The sequence below is a fragment of the Petaurus breviceps genome, unplaced genomic scaffold (assembly GCF_028583685.1).
Source record: "Petaurus breviceps papuanus isolate PSGF00001 unplaced genomic scaffold, PetGlider_PUasm1.0 188, whole genome shotgun sequence".
NCBI lineage: Eukaryota > Metazoa > Chordata > Mammalia > Diprotodontia > Petauridae > Petaurus > Petaurus breviceps.
Window position 1 is genome coordinate 36925391 of NW_027185804.1, and position 19973 is coordinate 36945363.

General features: G+C 48.2%; 3 protein-coding genes across 11 annotated transcripts in view; 1 reads left to right on the plus strand and 2 right to left on the minus strand.

Annotated features, from left to right (window-relative positions):
• Window positions 1-720, minus strand: part of AMBRA1 (autophagy and beclin 1 regulator 1) — a 187212-nt gene extending 186492 nt beyond the window's left edge. For all 6 annotated transcript variants that reach the window (XM_069091534.1, XM_069091532.1, XM_069091531.1 and 3 more), the window contains exon 1: window positions 654-720. The gene's annotated coding sequence lies outside the window, so the exon portion shown is untranslated. The remainder of the gene's footprint in view (window positions 1-653) is intronic.
• Window positions 721-5093: 4373 nt separating this feature from the next.
• On the minus strand, window positions 5094-13763 carry HARBI1 (harbinger transposase derived 1). 2 transcript variants are annotated; one of them, XM_069091538.1, is made up of 3 exons: window positions 13612-13763; window positions 11343-12121; window positions 5094-5734 (listed from the first exon to the last, which is right to left on the minus strand). In XM_069091538.1, the coding sequence occupies exons 2-3, from the start codon at window positions 12010-12012 to the stop codon at window positions 5358-5360; spliced, it is 1047 nt and encodes a 348-aa protein (XP_068947639.1). In that variant the 5' UTR covers window positions 12013-12121; window positions 13612-13763; the 3' UTR covers window positions 5094-5357. The 2 variants fall into 2 exon arrangements, with proteins under 2 accessions (XP_068947639.1, XP_068947640.1); XM_069091539.1 differs by lacking the exon at window positions 13612-13763 and adding an exon at window positions 13304-13511 and having other exon boundaries at window positions 5161-5734.
• Window positions 13764-14040: 277 nt separating this feature from the next.
• Window positions 14041-19973, plus strand: part of ATG13 (autophagy related 13) — a 35200-nt gene continuing 29267 nt past the window's right edge. The window contains exon 1 of one of the 3 annotated variants that reach the window (XM_069091536.1): window positions 14041-14320. The gene's annotated coding sequence lies outside the window, so the exon portion shown is untranslated. The remainder of the gene's footprint in view (window positions 14321-19973) is intronic. The other 2 variants (XM_069091537.1, XM_069091535.1) reach the window with 2 other exon arrangements.

Sequence of the window (19973 nt, forward strand, 5' to 3'; positions counted from 1 at the left end):
GCGGGCGGGCGCTGTTTCCTCTACAGACCCCCGGAGGCTCCTCCACAGGGTGACACGGGGAAAGGGCACGCGAGGGCCCCGGCCACACATGGCCTCCAGCCCGCCTGGCACTGCCACTGACCGGCCCGACAGCCGCCGGCCCCAGGGGGCCCCTTCCGCCCCTCCCCCACACGGGGCGCTCGGGATCCGGGGGGCGAGGGGGCTCGGGCGTCTGCTCGCCGAAGGGTGTCACCGAGCACCGAGGGCGCCCCCGCCCGGGGTCACGGGGGCCGCGTCCCCCACACTCGCTGGGGGGGACACAAGAAGGCACGAGGGGCAGAGCACGCGGCTGCAGCCCAGGCCGGTCCGGAGGCGGGTGGGGGGCGGCCGGGGCGAAAGCCTGCAGGCCCCAGGCGGGCTCGGGCCAGCCATGCCCTCTCTCTGACCTCAGTTTCCCCGAGTGTAACGGGGCGGAGTTGGGGCCGGAAGGGCCTCGGCCGTCGCAGAGCCCCCCTCCCTCCCCTCCGTCCCCTCCCTCCCCCGACGTTACCGGTGAGGAAACTGAGAGCCGGGCGAGGGAGGGCCGGGCGCGAAGGGCGGGAGCGACGCGGCCGGTGACCCCAACGCCCGGGCCGCCCGGCCCGCCTCAGTTTCCTCGGCCGGGGCCTACCTACCTGCCTCCCTCGGGGAGGGCGGACGGCGGCGGCGACGGCGGCGGCGGCGACGGCCGGGCCTGGGCTCGCGCGCCGGCCGGCGGACTGCGGGGGAGGGGAGGGGCGGGCGCGGGGGCACGCGGCAGGGGGGGGCGCGCGGCAGGGGGGAGGGGTCTGAGCGCGGGGACACGGCCGAGCCTTCAACCCTCGTCCGGCCCCGGCCGCCGCCGCCGCCGCCGTCGCCGCCGCCGCCGCCGCTGCTGCTGCGGAGACATCGAGCGAGCAGGCCGCGCAGCCGAGCGCCGAGCCGGGAGCGCCCGGCGTCTGGCCAGGCAGCGCGCGCCGAGCGCCGAGCGCGTCCAGGCCCGAGCAGTAGAGCCCAGGCGCCATGGATGGAACCCAGGAGCCCAAAGCCCTTCTCATTTCTCTGAGCAGTGCGAGATTTACAAGGCACACTCTGAAAACAGTCGTTTTTATTGATGTCTTTTGTTCTCCTGCATCCCCTCAGAGCCACCCCAAGTGACAAAAAAAGAAAGAAAAAAATCAGCGTCACTGGCAATACATGGTGAGTCCGACAAATATGCACAGCGCAGAAAGGGGCGGCCCTGAGCCCCCTGCCCTCTGAGGAGCCCCCCAGGAGCAGCACCCAAAGCCGGACGGGGAGGGCGCATCGCCCCAGGCAGAAAGCCCAGGGCCGGTGTGATGCAAGCTCTGGGTCCAGAGGCCCAGGACTGCGAAGGCTACCCCTGCAGACTGAGGGGCTTGCACGGCCCCTCTCAGAGCAGCTCACCAGGAGCCAGGGTAACCAAAAGTATGGTTACAGTCGATCCAAAGTGTGGTTGGTTAAGAATCTTTTATTTTTATGCAAAGGCCGCCTGAGAGTTTCGCAAACCTCCCCCAGAGGAATTTCTTTTTTTCTATTTTCACATGTAATCTCTCTGGTATTGGGTACAACTCCATCCAGTTGCCGATTCAGAACACTTAGGTATGTAACAGATATTCCAGAAACACTATAAGCACTCATATCACATGAACTACCGTGTTTCCCCATAATAAGACACTGTCTTATTATTTTTTTTTGGACAGAAAAACACCAGAGGGCTTATTTTCAGGGGAGAGATTATTTTAATGAACATTGACAGCAATTTTAATAAACAGGTAAATATGAACAAAAAAATGTACCTTTATTCAATAAGCAAATCACTGGGGAAGAACAGGATGATGCGCTCAGTGCTGCAGCTCTGATTGGATGCAGCTTGGAGCTCAGCGTGTTTGGGGGGGGGGGGGACGGTGCATACAGAAGATACCATAATGTAGCGTGTATCGCAGGGGATCACCTTCACTACAGTAGCAATCTCAATAGGGCTTATTTTCGGGGGAGGGCTTATTTTAGAGGAATCTTACACGGTAAGGGGAGGGCTTATTTTCGGGATAGGTCTTATTATCGGGGAAACACGGTAGGTACTGGGGCTACCAGGCCAACAATAAAGTAATACCACCAGCCCTCAGGGAGCTTGTATTCCTGAAGGGGGGGGGGAATGGGGAGAGAGACAATATGGCACTGGAAAGTAACTGGCACAGGGCCTTGAGATGACAATTAGAATGCAAAAAATGGTAACAAACCAGCTGGACAAGTAATAGGAAAAGACTTAAGGAAACTACGATATATTAACAGTGTGATTATATGTGGGTGTACACACACACACATACTATAAAAATAATAAATATATGTATCACTAGGGCAATAAATGGAAATTTGTACATGAAATAACACTCTGAAAAAAATCAGAAGACAAAATAGTATGTACATATACCCTGGCCCCAACCATCAAAGATTTTAAGTTGGAGGGGCCTGTAATGTTCAGAGAATCTCAGAATCTCTCATTTGCCAGACACCTCAGAGGCCTTTTACTCAAACCTCTTATCTGAAGCATGAAATGTGTCTCCTTAGGTTCATGGCATTTTTGTTCAAAGTCAGACAAACAAAAACATGATATTTGTTATGTAATTCCACATTATCTTTCAGACAGTTCCAAGCTGTAATTAGTTCCAGGATCATTTATTTGCTTCCAGATTTTGACTGATCAGTCTGTGGAAGGCTAGACTTTTGCATTCTTTAAATGGTGCAGGCTTCAAGACTGTCTTCAAAACTCTTCAGCTCCTTTACAGGCTGGGAGTTTCCCTGCTGAAGGAAGCAGAGTTAATTAGCCATGGCTGACACACTCTTGGGAAACTTCCCACAGCCTAATCACTCCCATCACCAATTTCTGTGGGCCCTTTGACCTCATTCTTAACTATTTAGACACACAAGCCTGTGCCTCTTGAGAAACCCTCAAGATGGCACCTCTATACCCAAGTCAACTGTTAGGAAAGAGATGAAAGTTACATGTTAGAAAAAAAAAACATACCCCAGGAACTATTGGGGAAGAAAACATTAGGAGAAAACACCATCTCTTGAAACCAGGTTGTCCCCAACACTTGGCCTAGTTTAGTGATTGACTGAAAGGATGCTGGAGTTGGGAGTAGATGTCTTGGTTCAAATGAAGACTCTAATTTGTATTATCTTGGGTAAATCACGGAACTCCTCAGAAATTCACTTTTATCTGTAAAATAAAGAGCGGGGAGAGGATGGTCTCTAAATCTTTTCCATATCAGTTAAGCATTTAATCATTTGAGTGCTAGAAATACAAAAAGAGGCAAAAGGCAGCCCCTGACCTCAAAGAGCTTACAGTCTAAAGGGTAAGGCAATGGGCAAACAAATATGTACAAAGTAAACTATGTACAGGATAAATAGGAAATAATTAGCAGAGGGAAGACAGTGGAATTAAGTGGGGTTGGGAAATGCTTCCTGTAGCAGGTGGAATTTTAGCTGGGACTTAAAAGGAAGCTGGGAGGTCAGTAGCCAGAATGAAGAGCATTCCAAGCATTCCATTTATCTCATGTGAGATTGCCCAAAGCCTTTTACTTAAAAGTAAAAATGCCTCTGTCCAATATCTTTCTTCCTGCTTACTTAAGCTTCCTTTATGTTATAATCTGAGTTTGTTACAATCCAGAGTTTGATTAGCAAAGTCTTGATTTGCTTTAAAAGGTTCTTTGAGGACAGACTCCCACTTTATCCCCCATGACATCACTACCAGCTTCTTTTGATGCAAGGGGTCATGATAAGAGTCAAATCCAGATGTGGGGAACAAAGAATAGGAAGAGGAGAGTTGAGAAAAGTGGCTTGTGAGAGCCAGGATGGACCAGGGACACCAGATAGACTTTACAGGAAAAAAAATGGGGACGGTATTATTGTACAATGAGAACAGAGCTGAAACTCAGCCTCCTCTTATTTCTTCACCCCACCTCAATGACATCACCACCCTTGTGACCCTGTCCACATCGGGCCCAACCTCATACCTGCCTTCCTACCAAATACACCCACTAGCTGCAAAGCAGGAATCATGATGACGGGAAATACCATTCTGACTGGACATAAGCAGCAGATGATAATCCCTAATTGTCTTTAATCTAGGAATGAGTCACATTCATTTATTTCCCTTTTCTGTCATCAGCTATTCATTTCTTTGCTTTGATAATCACCAGACTAACACTCCTGACAGCAGATAGGAGCAGATCAAGAGGACAGGTCAGAGACAGCACATGGTTGGCTGCTAAGAAATCTGGGAGTAAGAGAATCCTAAGGAAAGGCTCCTTTTGTCCCTAGTGAAAGCATGAACGTGTGAACCTAATTCACACATTTCTTATTCCAATCAGGTTATTTTTAAATCAGTATAATTTTAGAGCAAGGGCTTAGCTGATGATTGTTTATTGCCTGGGAAATATGTGCATGATTTGGGGTTCAAAATAGGGTTTTCACCCTGTCCCTACCATTGGGAAAGTCCAGGAACATTCCAGAACCCACACTACGAACCGAGTTTCCTTAATTGTCCTTTCCACCTTCTCATCTCTTGCCTTCTCTATTAGGAAACCAGAGATGGGCAAGGCCAAGCCTTGTCTCAGTACCTCCTTAACATTAAGAACCTTGATCCACACAGATACAGACTATCCTCAAAGTAGGCAAACTTGTTTCCCTATTAGTAATAGTGAGGCTGCTACAAAGGAAACTGCTTTGATCAGACTTCTTTGGAAAGAAAGGATAAGTTGCAAAGTCCTCCTTTCATCAACCCCTCCATCTATTCTGATGTTCTACATAAAAGGATGGGGAAGGTAGGAGAATGAGAGAATAGCATTCAGGTTTGGTCTACAGAGATCTGTTCCAGATGTCTCGAGATTTGCTTCAAAATTTGAGTCGAAAGGCCCAGGCTGCTATCAGTCTCTAATTATCCTAGTTGGTAAGATACTCTTGGCTGGGTAAAGCTTGAATTAGTAACTACATGGCAGACCGTTTCTTGGTCCAAATCACATTGACTTCAGGTTACATCTAAATGAAAGGTGGAAATAGAAGCACTATATTGATAATTTAGGACAAGAAAATTTACTTTTATTAGAAATATCGTGATAACTGATGCACAAGTGGCACTGTTAATTACTGTAGTTTCCCCTTTTACTTGGTGCTTTTGCCAGCCATTTGGTTTTAAAATAAGTGGATTTCGAACAGGGTTCACCAAAAGCCTAGAACTGTGGTCTTGATTTAGTTAATCAATTGGCGGATGCATCCCATAAAATGGATAACAAGTATCCTCATTCTAGTGGAAGTGGCCAAGCCCCCTGCCCCACTCTGGACTAGCTAAAGTGAGTGAGCATCAGCTCCTGGCGCATGCGGTCAGCTTCCGAGTCCAGGGCCTCCATGTGCTCATGCTCTTCCTCTGGCTGCCCCAAAGGTCCAGCCACCGGAGAAGACCACACATCCAGGCCATGTTCCAGGGAAATGTTGTGGAGCACACAGCAAGCTAAAATGATATGACTGGACTTTTCTGGAGAGTACTGCAGGGCTCCCTTGGATCCATCCAGGCAGCGAAACCTTGACTGGATCGTCCTAAATGTCTTCTCAATTACATTATGAGTTGCAGAATGGGCCATGTTGTAGCGATATTCTGCAGGGGTTCCCGGAATATGAAGTGGGGTCATAAGCCAGGTGCGAAGAAAGAAGGAGCTATCACCTATAAGGAAGAAAAACATCAAAATGTTTTATCAGCGGAATACAACCTAGAAAGGGAATTGCTGAGAAACCATTCTAAGACCAGGTTAAGAAAAGCAACAGATCCTAGGGCCGTGAGCTATGAAAAAGACCCAATGGGAGAACTCTGAGGAATGTAGGCATCGGAGGCAGGACTTTGAGGCCTGGTTGATAATGAACTTAAGTAAAACAAGGGGTGAAAATCCTAAAATGGTGGCCTCCAAGACACCCAACATCTTCAAGACAATGGGAAGGTAAAACTAGCAGAGGAAAAGATCCTCGGGAAATTTCCATGATACTGGAGATGTTACACTTTAACAAAATTTCTTCACTCCAACTAGCCATCTAACAACTCAATGCTTCTACCCACAGAGTGAGTTCACAAGAAAGGTGTCTCAAAACACCTTTGTGAAGACGGCAATTCCTAAAAACTAACATAAACACTGTGTTCAGAACACAACAGTATTTCCCAAATTAATTTGGCCATGGAATAATTTGAGGCTTAAATTATAACTGATGGACTTCATGAATGTTATTCTGGGGAGTCTGGAATTTTCCCCAGGGAGAAAGGAGGGGATTACATATATTTGGGGGCAAGAGAGAAAACATTAAACCTACTCTGGAGCCAAAGACTGGCACATGTAAAAGCTATCGATGTACAACACAAGTTCCTATTTGATATTTTAGAGAATGAAACATTGCTAGTATTTGCATATTCTCATCACATAGGGTGGGATTTGTAGACAACAGATCATTCACCCACCCTAACCGCCTAGTGCAAGGATCAAAGGATCACATATTTAGTAAACATGTAAAGGACCTCAGAATCTCACATCAAATCCTGTCACTTTTCAGATAAGAATCTAAGAGGCAGTAGAGAGGGGGAAAGCAATATAAATGAGACCAAATAGGTAGGATGTGGCCGAGCCAAGTTCCAGCCAGAGTGCTCTATGACTCTGAATCTAGAACACCTTCCTCTGCTGTATCGTGGAGAAACTGAGGCATATGAACTAAAATGAAATGTATAGTCTTAGCATAAGTGGCAGAAACTAGAGCAGAACTCAGGACTTCACAGGGATTTGATTCAATATGACCATCCCATTTTTCTAGACCAGAAAAGTTTACAGAAATACCAAGGCATTAAAGAAGGTCAGTTGGTATGCTAGAAACAGTAACAAGTTGTCGGAAAAATTAGCTGAACAATATAATGAGGGTACTTGGTCTTAAATTACTGTCCTAACTGAATGACCCAGGGAAATACTGCCCCCCAAAATTGGGTACAATGTCCTAACCTAATGCTGTAATGACTGGATAGTGCTATTTAATGACTATGACTCACTGCCTCTGGTAAGTGAAAGGCCAGAGTCACAAACTCCCGAGTCTGACAGAAAGAGGCCCTTGTGGAGTCTTCTCTTGTCCAGCTGCTGATCCCTCCATATCTACCCCTGATCCATTTCTGCGAATATTTATGGAATGCTCACAGGACAGTGTTCGAGGCATGGTAACAAACATACAGAAGATATGGAAGATAAGTTCCCTCCCTTTTAGATCTTATCTTGAAGAACTGAATGTCTTTTAATAGTTAAATAGAATTCTAAATACCAGATCAAGTCATGGTTTCATTGGCAGTTTACTTTATAAATGTATTATCATTCCTTGAAAATGTGCCCAGAGTTCGGGAAATGGGCAAATATTTTGATTCTCAATCTAAGAAAATTTCAAAAACAGTGCATTAGATAGAAGAGCTTTGAAATGTTGTTCCTTGGCTACTTTGTCTCATGGCTTATTTTTTCTTTATTCATTCCTAGGATTGATGACATTGGCTGGGGGAAAAAAACTATTTAATTACCTAATTCATCAGGCACATGGAATTATTTTCCAATCTTTAGTTTGAAAAGAACAATCTGAAGTCTAGAACAGAGTTCCAAATGTGTCTTCAGGTTGCTGAGAGGGACTGAAAATTCACATCAGTGCCTGGAAGCAACCTAGTAGAAGGACCACTGGTCTAGGGGTTGGGACACCTGGGTTCCAGTCATGCTTTTGGTAGTTCCAAGGTTTTCTATTTGAATTGTGTGGTCTTCTGAAGTTGCCTTTACTGACAAAATTGCAGTAATTGTGGAAAATGTTCTTTGTTCGTTCTTCATCACTTTATGCATGCGTTCCTGTATTTCTCTGAATTCTACAAACTGACCCTTCATAAGGGCACAGTACCAGTCTAATTATACCATCATCATAGCTCACACTTTGTCAGCAAACATTTATTAAGCATTTACTATGTGCCAGGCACTGTGGAAAGTGACAAAGAAATAAAGACAAAAATGGAACCGTTGCTACCCTCAGTTGGGTTACAGTCTTTTGGCAGAGACCCATAGGTACAGAGAAAGAGAGATGAGATATACCATACTGCAGAGGTCTTCAAGCAAAAGCTAAATGACCACACTGAGATGTTGTAGAGGAGACTCCTGGGAGATAGATTGGATATATTCATCACTTCACAGTTGCTGAGGCATCAGAATCAAAAGCCAGACAATAGGGAAAAGAACCTATTTGTACAAAACTATTTATAGTAACTCTTTTTGTGGTGGCTAAAAATTGGAAATAGAGGGGATGCCCATCAACTGGGGAACTACACTGAACAAGGAGTGGTATATGATTGTGATGGAATGCTACTGTCCTCTAAGAAATGATGAGCAGAACAATTTCAGAAAAACCTGGAAAGACTGACACAAACTGATACAAAGTTAAGTGAGCAGAGCCAGGAGAACAATGTACACAGTAACAGTAACATTGTACAAAGAACTGTGAATAACCAACAATACAATGATCCAAGACAGTCTCAAAGGACTCATGATGAAAAATGCTATCTGCCTTCAGGGAAAAAACTGATGTTGTCTGAATCCAGACTAAAGCATTCTTTCTTGCCTTCTTCCATTTTGAGTTTTCTTGCACAAAATGACTAATACGGAAATGTTTTATATGATCGCACATGTATAATGTATAAGCTTGCTTACTGTCTCAGGGAGGGGAAATGGGAAGGAAGGAGGGACAGAATCTGGAATTCAAAACTTTAAAAAAAGAATGTTAAAAATTGTCTTTACATGTAATTGGAGAAAAAAATAAAATATTACTAAGAAAAAAGCCAGATTATGTTTGCCAGCATGATCAGCCCAGGAAGGAATGTGGGTAGTGCCCTTTGGGGAACACGCCCTCTACAGTGGAACAAAGAACTCAGACTTACCTGTTTGGAGGAGAGGTAATGGCAGAGCAGGAAATTAGGTCATTCAGTCTGGAGAAACAGACTCCAAGGAGTCACGTATAGAGTGAACCTCCCTGGATACCTCTGTCTCATATCCCACGGATCTCAGGGTGTACTCTGGACTGGGAGTATAGCCATTTTCATAAAATTTTTTAAAATATACTGGCAGGCCACTAAGGTGGCACAGTGGAGAGAACATTGGGCCTGGAGTTGGGAAGACTGGGTTCAAATTAAGCCTTAGTTTCCTCAACTATAAATGGGGGTGATAACAGTGCCAATCTCACAGAGTTGTGAGGAAAAATTGAGATAGTATTTGTCAAGTGCCAAGCACACAGTAGGTACTTAATAAATGCGTGTTCTTTTCTGCTGCCTTCACAGTCCCATTCCTGCACTTTCAAGTATAACCCTCTTTTCAGTATATGCAAATAACAGCTCTTTTTGGTGTCTGTTAAATTCGGACCAAAAATAAAAATTAATTTTAAAAAACCGCTCTCTACAGTGTCCAATGACTCTATTTGTCAAAGTAATGGCCTTTCCTCACGCCTCAACCTTATGGACTTCTCTGCAGCCTTTGCCACTGCTGGGCCTCCTTTTCTGGATACTCTCTCCTCTCCGGGCCTTCATGACACCTTCTTTCCTGATTCTCTTCCTTCCTGTCTGAGCCTTCAGAGACTCCTCTGCAGGATCTTGATTCAGGTTCTAGCTATTAACCAGGGCTATCCTCCACGGCTCTGTGCTAGACCTTCTTCTCTACTCCCTCTAGACTATTTCACTTGGCAATCTCATTGGCTCCTGTGGATTCAATTAGAGGATTCTCAAATCTATCCCTCTCCTAACCTCCAGTCTCACCTGCCTACTGAACATCCTGAACTCAATGTCCTATGGTCATCTTAAACTCAACACATACAGAGCAAAACTCCCTTCCCAACCTCCCCATCACCCTCAAGGGCACCACTCTCCTCTCCAGTCACCCACGCCAACAGTCTCAGTGTCATCTCAGCTTGTCACTGGAACTCACCCCACAGAGCCAATCTGTTACATTTCCACCTTCCCAATATATCTCCTATACATCTCATTCTCTCCTCTCACACAGCTATCATCATGGTACAGGTCCATGGCCAATTACAACAGCCTGCTATTTGGCATTCAGGCATCTGTAAGAGATCCCGCCTTCTGCAAGACGCCCATTCTGGTTCTGCCAGCACCGGGGCCCTCCTTCTGAGACGAACTCTTCCGTACGCTGTGTATACCTTGTATGTATGTGGCTGTTTGCGTGCTGTCTGTTCTGTTAGAATAGAAGCTGCCTGAGGGCAGGAACTCTATTTTTACCTTTCTTTGTATTCCCAACACCTGGCACACAGAAACAGCTTAATAAATGCTTGTAAATGGCAATAATGGAGCCATGAGAGTTAAATAGTCACTTCCTCAGAATCACCGCATTAAGATGTGTCAGAGGCCTTCCTGGATCCAAAGTCTATGTTCTGTCCACGGCACAAAAGTGGCTCTCAGTGAAGCTATCTGAAGCTCTTTTATCATTGGTTCCTTTCTTCCTATTAAGCAATATGTCCCACAGCCAAGTTTTTAAAGGTAAGGAAACCACATCTTTGACTTCTTTTGTACCCTCCCACTTCATCTGGTGTGGAGCTGGACACACGGTAGGACTTTCACAAATGCTCCTACCACTCTTATTACTAAACATGTCGGCATTTGCAGTTTTAGATTACCCACAATACTATTTCTTAGAAACTAATGGAGAAACTGGATTACAAATAGTAAAATAAGGTCAGTTTTAAAAAGATAACACTTTAGGGTAGCTAGGTGGTGCAGTGGATAGCTCAGTGGCCCTGAAGTCAAGAGAACCTGAGTTCAAAACCCTATGACAAAGGCTGGGGAGCAACTGGAAAGTCAAACTAAGCATCTGCAGTGAAGATACTGCCTCTGCAAAAAACGTCTAGCTAGTTGGGCAAGAGGGGAGAGATTAAGGATGATCATTTGAGCCAATGGCAGGGTCTAGTAAAGATTTTTCTAAGATGGGAGACTCTTGGAGATGTTTAAAAGGAACCAGTAGATAGGAAGAGGGCAAGGATTTAAGAGAAAGGAGAGATGACTGAGTATACATGCTGTGCAAAAGAAAAGGGGATGAAATCAAAGGTCCATTTTGGCCTTGGGAAGAAAGGCCACTTCACTGTAAGAGACAGGGAAAAAGCCAGGAGAGGAGGATGTGGAGCAGCCCTGCTGGGCCCTCTCAAGTGACTGGCTGTGACATGAAAGGCTCATCCTAATGGAAAACCAGAGTTCCAGGTATGAGGTTTTTTCTCCCTACCTTCAGACTTACCAAGAAGCCAGCAGTCTTTGTGCACCCCTGCTTCAAACTGACTCCTCAGGGCCGACTGCTGCAGAACAGCCCAGTCCTGGAGGCTGCCTGGCCAGTTTGTCTCCACATTCAGCAGGGCCCCCCGGATGTCACACACCATCAGACAGTTCAAAGAGTGCAGGCCCTTACGGTTCACATAGGAGAGGTCTTCGGCATTGGGAGCCTTGATCCCTACATGGATGCAGTCAACTACTCCAATCACCCCTGGCATTCCTGCTAGCCCATAGAATTCATCCTTCAGACTCTGAATAGAGGTTTCATCTGCTGGGAAGTGGATGAATTGGGAGGCCCTTTCCACCAGGGCTTCTGTGACATTGGCAACACAGCGGCTCATAGAGGCCTGACTGATCCCAATAGTGTCCCCCATCCGAGTCTGGAAGGAGCCAGAAGTGTAAAAGCCCAGTGCTGCAAGAATCTGGGTCTCTGGGCTGATGGCCCTGGACCGCTGAGTGGGGCGGGAAAGGCTGGTTCCTAAGAGATCCACCAAATAGTAAATAAACTGGCGTGGAAACCCATACATGGCCATAAGGTATTCATCAGTCACATCATCCAGCTTAAAGCGGTCCAAAGTCCGGTGACCTCGGCCATAAAGCAAGAGGTCACAGTCCAGAACCGTTATTGGTATGGCCATGCTGACCTCAGTGGCCTGCAGCACTGTCAGGACAGCAAGAAGCTACATAAGGAATACTCAGAGCTCAACGCACATCTTTAAAACAGTTTAACGATTTGTCATCTTCTCCCTGCGGAGATGAAATGGAAAGCGGTCACCAAAATAAGGCAGAAATTGGAAGAATGTTTTTTTGGTCATGTCTTTGTGGGGTTTTTGAGGTAAAAAGGGATGGCTGACGGACTAGTCTTGGGCTCTGCTCCCTGTGATGAGCTGATTCACTAGTAACTCAAGAGTTCAACCCCTGCTCTCATTTAACAATTAAGCCATTCCCACACTAGGATAGCAAGTCTGATGGTTGTGATGCCGTATAGCACACACTGCACGTAATGCACAGTGAGGTGGGAGGAAAGGAGGAACTGGAGTCAACCCACCCGAGTGAAGCCTGGTTCTAGCACTAAGTGGGTACGAGGCTATGGCCAAGTCCCTCCAGCCCCCTGGGCCTCAACATTCTTATCTGTGAAATGATCCTTCCAAGCATTTCCATAATTCTACCAAGTCCCCTTAGAAATGTGGTGCACACCCAAGCCACTCTAAACTGGGGCCCCCAAGCAAGAGTCAAAGCCCAAGCAACTCTCAGTACTGAGAGAGCAAGGGCCATCTTTTGCTTTTCTCTGTATGCCCAGCATTTATTGCCGTGCCTGGCACATGGTGTGGGATGCGACAAGGAACGGGAGCCGGGAATAAGCGTTTATATAGCGCCTATTGTTTGCCAGGAATGATGCTAACCACTTTACAAACATTTGCAATTCCGCATGGGCTGGCTGGCCCTCTCGGGGCCACAAACACTTAAGAGACTGACGGTCCAAACAGGAGGAAGGGGGACAGCCAGGCACCCAGATGCAGAAGCCCACTGCAACGCTGGGTGCTAGGGAAAGACCGCTGCCTGCCACCATGGGGAGGGCCTTCACCGGCTTGGGAGTCCGGGGGGCCTGGGTTCGAATGCCATCTCAGCCACTTTGTCCCTGGGGAGCGTCGTTGGGTGTGGCGTTCTCCTCCGAAGGGGTTGGGCAGGAGCCACATTTCGGGTCCCTCCCCATTCTGATCCCATCAGAGGGGGTGAGCCCACCCAACCCTCGACGGGGTGCCAGGCCCTGCCTTCGAGGGGCTTCCCGGGTCGGGGGAGGGGGTGAGGGGGGTGGCGTCCGGATCCTGGAGGGCCCTGAGAGCGAGGAGCCACGGAAGGCTTGCGCGGCCTTCAAGGCCCTTCCTACCACCGGGCTCCTCCGCCCTGCTCCCTCCGCGGGTCACCCACCTGGTCCCTCCCCAAGAGCGGTCACTCGCAAACCCGCTCCGTTCCGCTCCAGCCTCACCCCCAGCCCCAGGGAGGCGACGCGCTCCGTGCCTGGTACCCGCCGAGCGGCGACCGGCGGCGGCCCCCGTGGGGCCCCTTCTGCCTGGGCACCAGAGCACGGCCGCCGAGCCGCGCCTCGGACCGGCAGAGCCCGGCCGAGCCCGACCTACGCCAACTGCGCAGCGCAGCCGCCCCCCCGGCACGCCGAGCCCGGCCTACGCCAACTGCGCAGCGCAGCCGCCCCCCCCGGCACGCCGAGCCCTGCCTACGCCAACTCCGCAGAGGATCCTCAACGCTTGGTCCGTGCTGCGCTGACTCCGCAGCCGATCCGCCGCCCGAGGGCGACCGAGCGGCGTCCCCAGAAAAGTCACGCCAGCTCCTGCGCAGAATCGCCGCTCAAGATGCCCCGCCTCCTTTCCCTTCCCCCGCCCCCTCACCGGCTCCTAACAGCCTCGGTAGCCTTTAGTTTCTTCGTGACAGATTCCACACAGCGCCCGGGTCCCCTTTCCCTTCTCCTGACCCTCGCTTCTCGGTTTTCTGCTGCGCCCGAAGTTTGACCCTTAGTCACGGGAGACTTGTAGCGAAGGCAGATGGAACTTCACGGGGATCACGGGCCGCAGAAGGACGAAGGGAGGCTGTGGGGGCCGGAAGCGAAAGTGCGAATGCGGATGGCCCGCGGGCTTTCCCTGGGCCTTCCCCTCCCCCCTCGTCCAGTGAAGCGGATGAAAACAAACAGCAGCGATGGCGGCGCCTGGAGCCGGGAGGCCACGGGGCTGGAACCGGAGCAGCGCGTGACGAGCCTGGACCGGGAAGCGGTGAGAGCCGCAGCGCGGAGGCCGGGGAGCAGGAGCGGCCGGCCTTGAGCCGAGGCAGGCGCAGAGCCCCGCGGCCCGCGAGGAGGGAGGTCCAGCGGAGGGGCCCAGCCCGAGGCCAGAGGAGGCGCTCTGGGCCCCGGAATGCGAGCCCCGAGCCCCACAGGTAAAGCCTCCCCCGAGGAAGCCGAGGCCGGAGAGGGCCCGGGGTCCGGGAGCGGGTCCTCTTGGCCGGCCTTCCCGTTTACAAGTGGGGAAACTGAGGCCGGAGAGAGGACGTGTGTCCGTAAGGGTCAGGCGAGGCCCGAGCTTTGCTCCGACCCGGGGGGGGGGGGTGCCTGGCGCGGGGGCGTCCTCCCCATGAGGACCCCGAGAAGGGAATGGGGAGATGATATCAGACTACAGGGAGGGGACCCGAGAAAGGGGCCTCGGCCCTCAGCTAGGAGACCCCCCGGGGCCGGGGGTGGGGGTAGCGGGCGGCCGAGGAAGGTAATGAGGGTGGGGGGAGGCCTGGCTCGTCCTCTGCGGTGTGGGGGTGACTCGGGGACCACCTCCTCCCCCCTCCCCGGGCAGACTGAGCCCCTGGAGCCCCCGGCCCCTGCCCACCGCCTCAGTGCCCCAGAGCCTTGGCCTGCGCCCCTCCGCGCCGGGCACACGCTGTTCGGCCTCCTTCAGGCCTGTCTGCCTCTCCATGACCCAGTTTTGTTTTTTTCTGGCAAAGTTGCTGGATTGGTTTGCTATTTCTGCCTTGAGCCCATTTTACAGATGAGGAGACTGAGGTAAACAGTGTTGGGCGACTTGCCTAGGGTCACCCGGCTAGAACGTGTCTGAGGCTGGATTTGAACTTGGGGCTCCTGATTGCAGACCTGGTGCTGCCCCTTGGACCCATGGTGAATGCTTAATCAGTGCTGGCTGGCCGGTTGACTCAGGATCTATGTGGCTTGTTGCGGACTGCTCAACTTTTGCTGCAGGGTCTGAAGTGAAACCCTTCTGGTCCTTCACAGCAGAAAGATCCCTACCCTTCATTGGACACTACACAATGTAGCTGAGGGGAGAGAGTGCAGAGTTTGGGATGGAGAGGCCGACACAGCCGGTGTTTATTAGGCACGTGCCTGCTGTGTGTCTCTTCCAGTGTGGGAGAGGCCTCCTTATGTTGGATGTTGGGTTCAGGTCCTGCCTCTGGGACCTTGGGCAAGTCAGTGCTATAAGCCGGTGCTTCTTAAACCTTTTCTGCAGGGCTTCTTAAACTGGGTGGAGAGCCCATATGGGATCTTGCTTAGAGTCTAAACAACTCCCTTAGACCAGATAAAGCTCTGGCCTTCATTGGTTAGAAGAAGTTTACTGGCCTGGGAATCCGAATCCCAGTGAGTCCCAGGTCCATTTCCTGTCCCCAGCTGCCAGGTGGGTCCTGGGCTCCTGGTCGGGGGCCCAAAGAGAAAAGGTAGTCCTTGCCCTAGATGTAATTCAGCTCTCCTGGCATGGGTATTCCAGAGGATGGTAGACTTTATCCTCAGCATGACACCTGGCAAACTACCAGAATGTCCTTGTCATTAGTACTGGGAGGGACCATTGAATCATGTGGTGCAATTCTCCTTTTTTGTATGTGTGGACAGTGAAATGAATTTTCTAAGGTAAACTCTGACAGTAAATGACAGAACTAGGGCTTCTTCTCACTTCTCATTCTGAATTTGCTTGTCTTTGTACACTAATGCTTTTTATGTCCGTTTTCATTCAACTAGACTGTCAGCTTTTTCCATTTCTCTTTTTCATTTTCTCATTTCTCTTTTCTTTATGTTGTTTTCATTCAACTAGACTATCAACTTTTTCCATTTCTCTTCTCCTGTTAGAACAATAGGACCTTTGTAAATGTTTAATGGTTATTATAGTGCTGTGAGCATTATGTGGGTGCTGAGTACATAGACTGGAGGTAAAATGGCTCATGTGCAAGACTTCTGTATTGGTTGGTGTTTGTCCTTTGTTCTCAAAGAGGACCATGATATCATGGAAGTGATGCCTTGACTTGCAAGTGAATTGGATTTAAGCAAGGGAGAGTTGTGCAAGGTCACCAGTCTCATTTGCCTCTGGAGATGTCTGGGTCCAGTGGCAAAATGGAGGCCGGAAATGGCCCTCTGTACTGGTGGATGTCACTTAGACGTGCACCATTTTTAAATTGCTTAGATTGTCGAGGCCAGGTCTTCAGGTTTTCTATTCAACTGAAAAAGAAGTTCAGTTCAGCAAACAAGTACCTCCCAACCTTAGGGAAGGCACTGTGCTAACTAACCACTGGAGATAAAAATGGAACAATCTCTGCTCTGTTCCCAGTACTGTCTCCCATGGCATTTCTCCTTGGGGACTACAAAGTGCAAAGACAGTTACATGGTAATGGTCCCCTTAACATTTTATGACTGAAAGAAGAAATGAGGGGGAGCTAAAGTGGCCCGTCCAATTTAGATTTCATGAAATCACAAATCCTTATACTTTGTTCTCCATTTTCATAGGTATTGAGGATTGGGAAGTGTGATTATTTGAATTCAAGTAAGCAAACTCCAGTCATGAACTTATGCATAATTCTGGTTTGAGGTCCGTGGGCTGCAGAAGGGATTGTTTTATTTCACAACAAATAGACCACTAACTACTCCCTGTGCTGTGCTAGATGGTTGGGCATGGCCTGTGCCCTCAAGGGTGGCTCTTGATTGGAAAGCCAGTTCTTTATCTTGGGGACCAAAGAACACCTCCAGTATCCTGAACTCTGCAGACCTGCACCCTCCCTTTCTCATCCTCATGATGGGCACCTTTGCCTGTAATACTTTGATCACTTTACAGAACAGACTAAAGAAGGGCCTGGGCATGTACTGAGCCACGTGACTGTAATGTCAGCTTTCAGAGTTTTGCCATATTTCAGTGAAAGCTTTTTTTTTTTCTTTCTTTGAGTGGTGGGAGCAGTCTGGAGCTATGATTTCATTGGTCTAACTTCTAATCTTTGAGAGTTGCCTGTATGTAGCATTGGAATGTTAAGTGACTTTCACACAATCATTCTATAAATTATCAGGCAAAACTTGAACCCAGGTCCTCTGTGCATTGGAACTTTGTGCTTTTGAAATGAGACCTTTAAGTATGTTTAAAGTTTTCTGGAATCTGAATAATCATAAAATGGATTGTCTGTAAATCAAATGTTCATGTGTTGGGGAATTTGCTTTTATTTTTTTGTTGGTTTTTTTTTGTTGTTTTTGTTTTGCTTTTTGGAGGGGGGAAGGTAGGGCATTTGGGGTCAAGTGACTTGCCCAAGGTCACAGGCTAGTTTTTTTTGTGTGTGTGTTAAATGTCTGAGTCCTCATTTGAACTCAGTTCTTTATGCCTCCAGAGTCGGTGCTCTAGTCACTGCACCACCTAGCCGCCCCCCAGGGAATTTACTTTTAAATGGATGCTTACCGTCTCTGTGCAGAACAGAAGGACTTACCTTCTTAATAGCCTTCTAAAACATCCAGCAGCTTCCCTCTGGAGGCATATTGGTGCCTGCTGTGTGCTGAGCACTGTGCTAGATGCACTGATAAAAAAAAAAAATAGCGCCCACCCTTAAGGTTCTTACATTTCAAGGGGAAACTGCTTGTCTGTGCAAAGACAAAAATTGAGACTAAATGTTCACAACTAGGTGGCATAGTGGATAAAGCACCTGGCCCGGAGTTAGGAAGACCTGAGTTCAAATCTGTACTTCTAAGTACTAGCTGTGTGACCCCGAGCAAGTCAGCAACTCTTTGCCTCAGTTTCCTCATCTATCAGATGAGCAGGAGAAGGAAGAGGTCAAAAGTTGAACACAACTGAAAACAACTAAGCCAACAAACAATATCTGGTGGGGGCACTGAGGGTGTCTGAAAGGCATCTCTCCAGGAAAGGGGTGGGGAACCTTCTTTACATCCACCTGGGGCAAGTTCCCACCCCAGCTCTAGGGGGAGGCACTGGAACCTGTAAACCCAGAACTATTTGTAAAGGAGGCTGGAGGGAGTCTCCTTTTTCTGGAAGCTGAGGGGAAGAAATCGAGGGAAAGTGGTGAGCGGCTTTCAGACGTTAATGTAGCCTTTGAAATTGCATCCTTCTTGTTAATTGATGGCTTTGCAAAATGGTGCAAATGTTTTCCCCATAAAACTGAGAGCCCTAGGCTTCCCAGTTAGAATTGGCCGACCCTCCTTTACCTCAGCTGTCCTTGGTTGCTGAGGGAGCATGAAAGAGTCCAAATCACCTGCCACAAAGAGAAAACTTAGAGCATAGGTCAGTGGTGTCATCTTGGGGATGCAGCTGCTCACTTAGGGAAGCAGCTGGCTTGGGAGTATTACTGGTTGAGAATATTCATTTCTTCCCTTTTTTAAAATTTCATTTGTATGTAGAATAATAAAAATAGACAAATAGTGCTTTGTAAACCTTAATGCAGCAGTCCTTTGAGGTTAAGGAGGTGCATTTGGTATAGTAACAACTGTGGTATTGATTCCTATTTTACAGATTAGGAAACTGAGGCGACCCATGGTAGTCAGTGAGGATGGTAATTATGGGGTGAAGGGACCTGGACCCTCAATTTTCCCATGCATTTCAGATCACTAGTGCTTCCAAGGCCTCTGGCCCACCCCAGCCCACCTTGACTACTTAAATTTATTTGATACTCCTTAATCCCTTCTAGACCTTTCATTGTTTTTCCCACCCAGTCTACTTACCACTTGTTAATCCCATCAGATCTTTCCCTTAACCCATTTCTTCCCTTTTTGTATATAAGTATTAGTCCCCTCATCTAATTTGCTAATTCCCTAGGAGTCAAGCTGCTTAGCTTGGTTTCAAAAATAAACCTCCCTACTTTGACTGAAAGAAGGCTTGAGTGGTCAAATTCTTTTGAGGCAGACTCACCCTGTACCCTTATGAACCCCAAATCGCAGCAGTATCAGAGGCAAGTGTCTCACACTTTCCATGACACCAGGATCAGCAGTGAGTTCTGTTTTGGATGTGTTAAGTTTGAATTGCTGGCAAAACATGCAAGTGAGATTGTACAGCAAGCAGGCGACAGTGGGAGTGTAGGGCTGTAGATGTTTGGATGACTTGAGAAGCATCCAAGGTGCCCTATAGTGACTGATGGAGATTTGTGAGAGAGGAGCAGACTCAGGAAAGAGCCTTGGGGCCTACCTGCTCCCTATTAGGGCATGTTTTGTGAGTTGGGGGCGGGTTGACAATCTGGGGAAGGAAACAGAAGCCATTAAACCTCATCATTCAACTGAAACTGCTGTCTCCAGAGTTCCTCATCGTTTGATCCCACATCTGATATATTTTTCTTAGTCTTCATCCTTCTTGGCTTTTCCTCCTTGATGCTTTCTTTGGATTTTCAGGGCACTGCTCTCTCTTGGTTTCCTCAGTTTCCTTTGCTGCATCTGGGTGTGGGCCCTCTTCTCTTTTCCCTCTGTATTACATGGTCATCTCATCAGCTCCCACACATTCAATTCTCTCTCTGATGATGATTCTCCAATCTGTTTATCTAGCCCTAATCTTTCTGTTGACTTCTAGACTCTCCTTCTACCTATTAGACATTCTAAACTGGATATTCTTAGAACATCTGAAATTCAAAATGCCCAGGAGAAACTAGGTGGTGCAAGTGGATTAAGCACTGGCCCTGGAGGCAGCAGGACCAGAGTTCAAATTCAGCCTCTGATATTACTATCTGTGTGACCCTGGGCAAGTCGCTTAACCCCAATTTCTATATAGATAAATAGCTAAATAAATAAATTGAGCATGTCCAAAAATGAACACCTTCCAGTCACCCAGGCTCAAAACTGTCATCCTCAACTCTT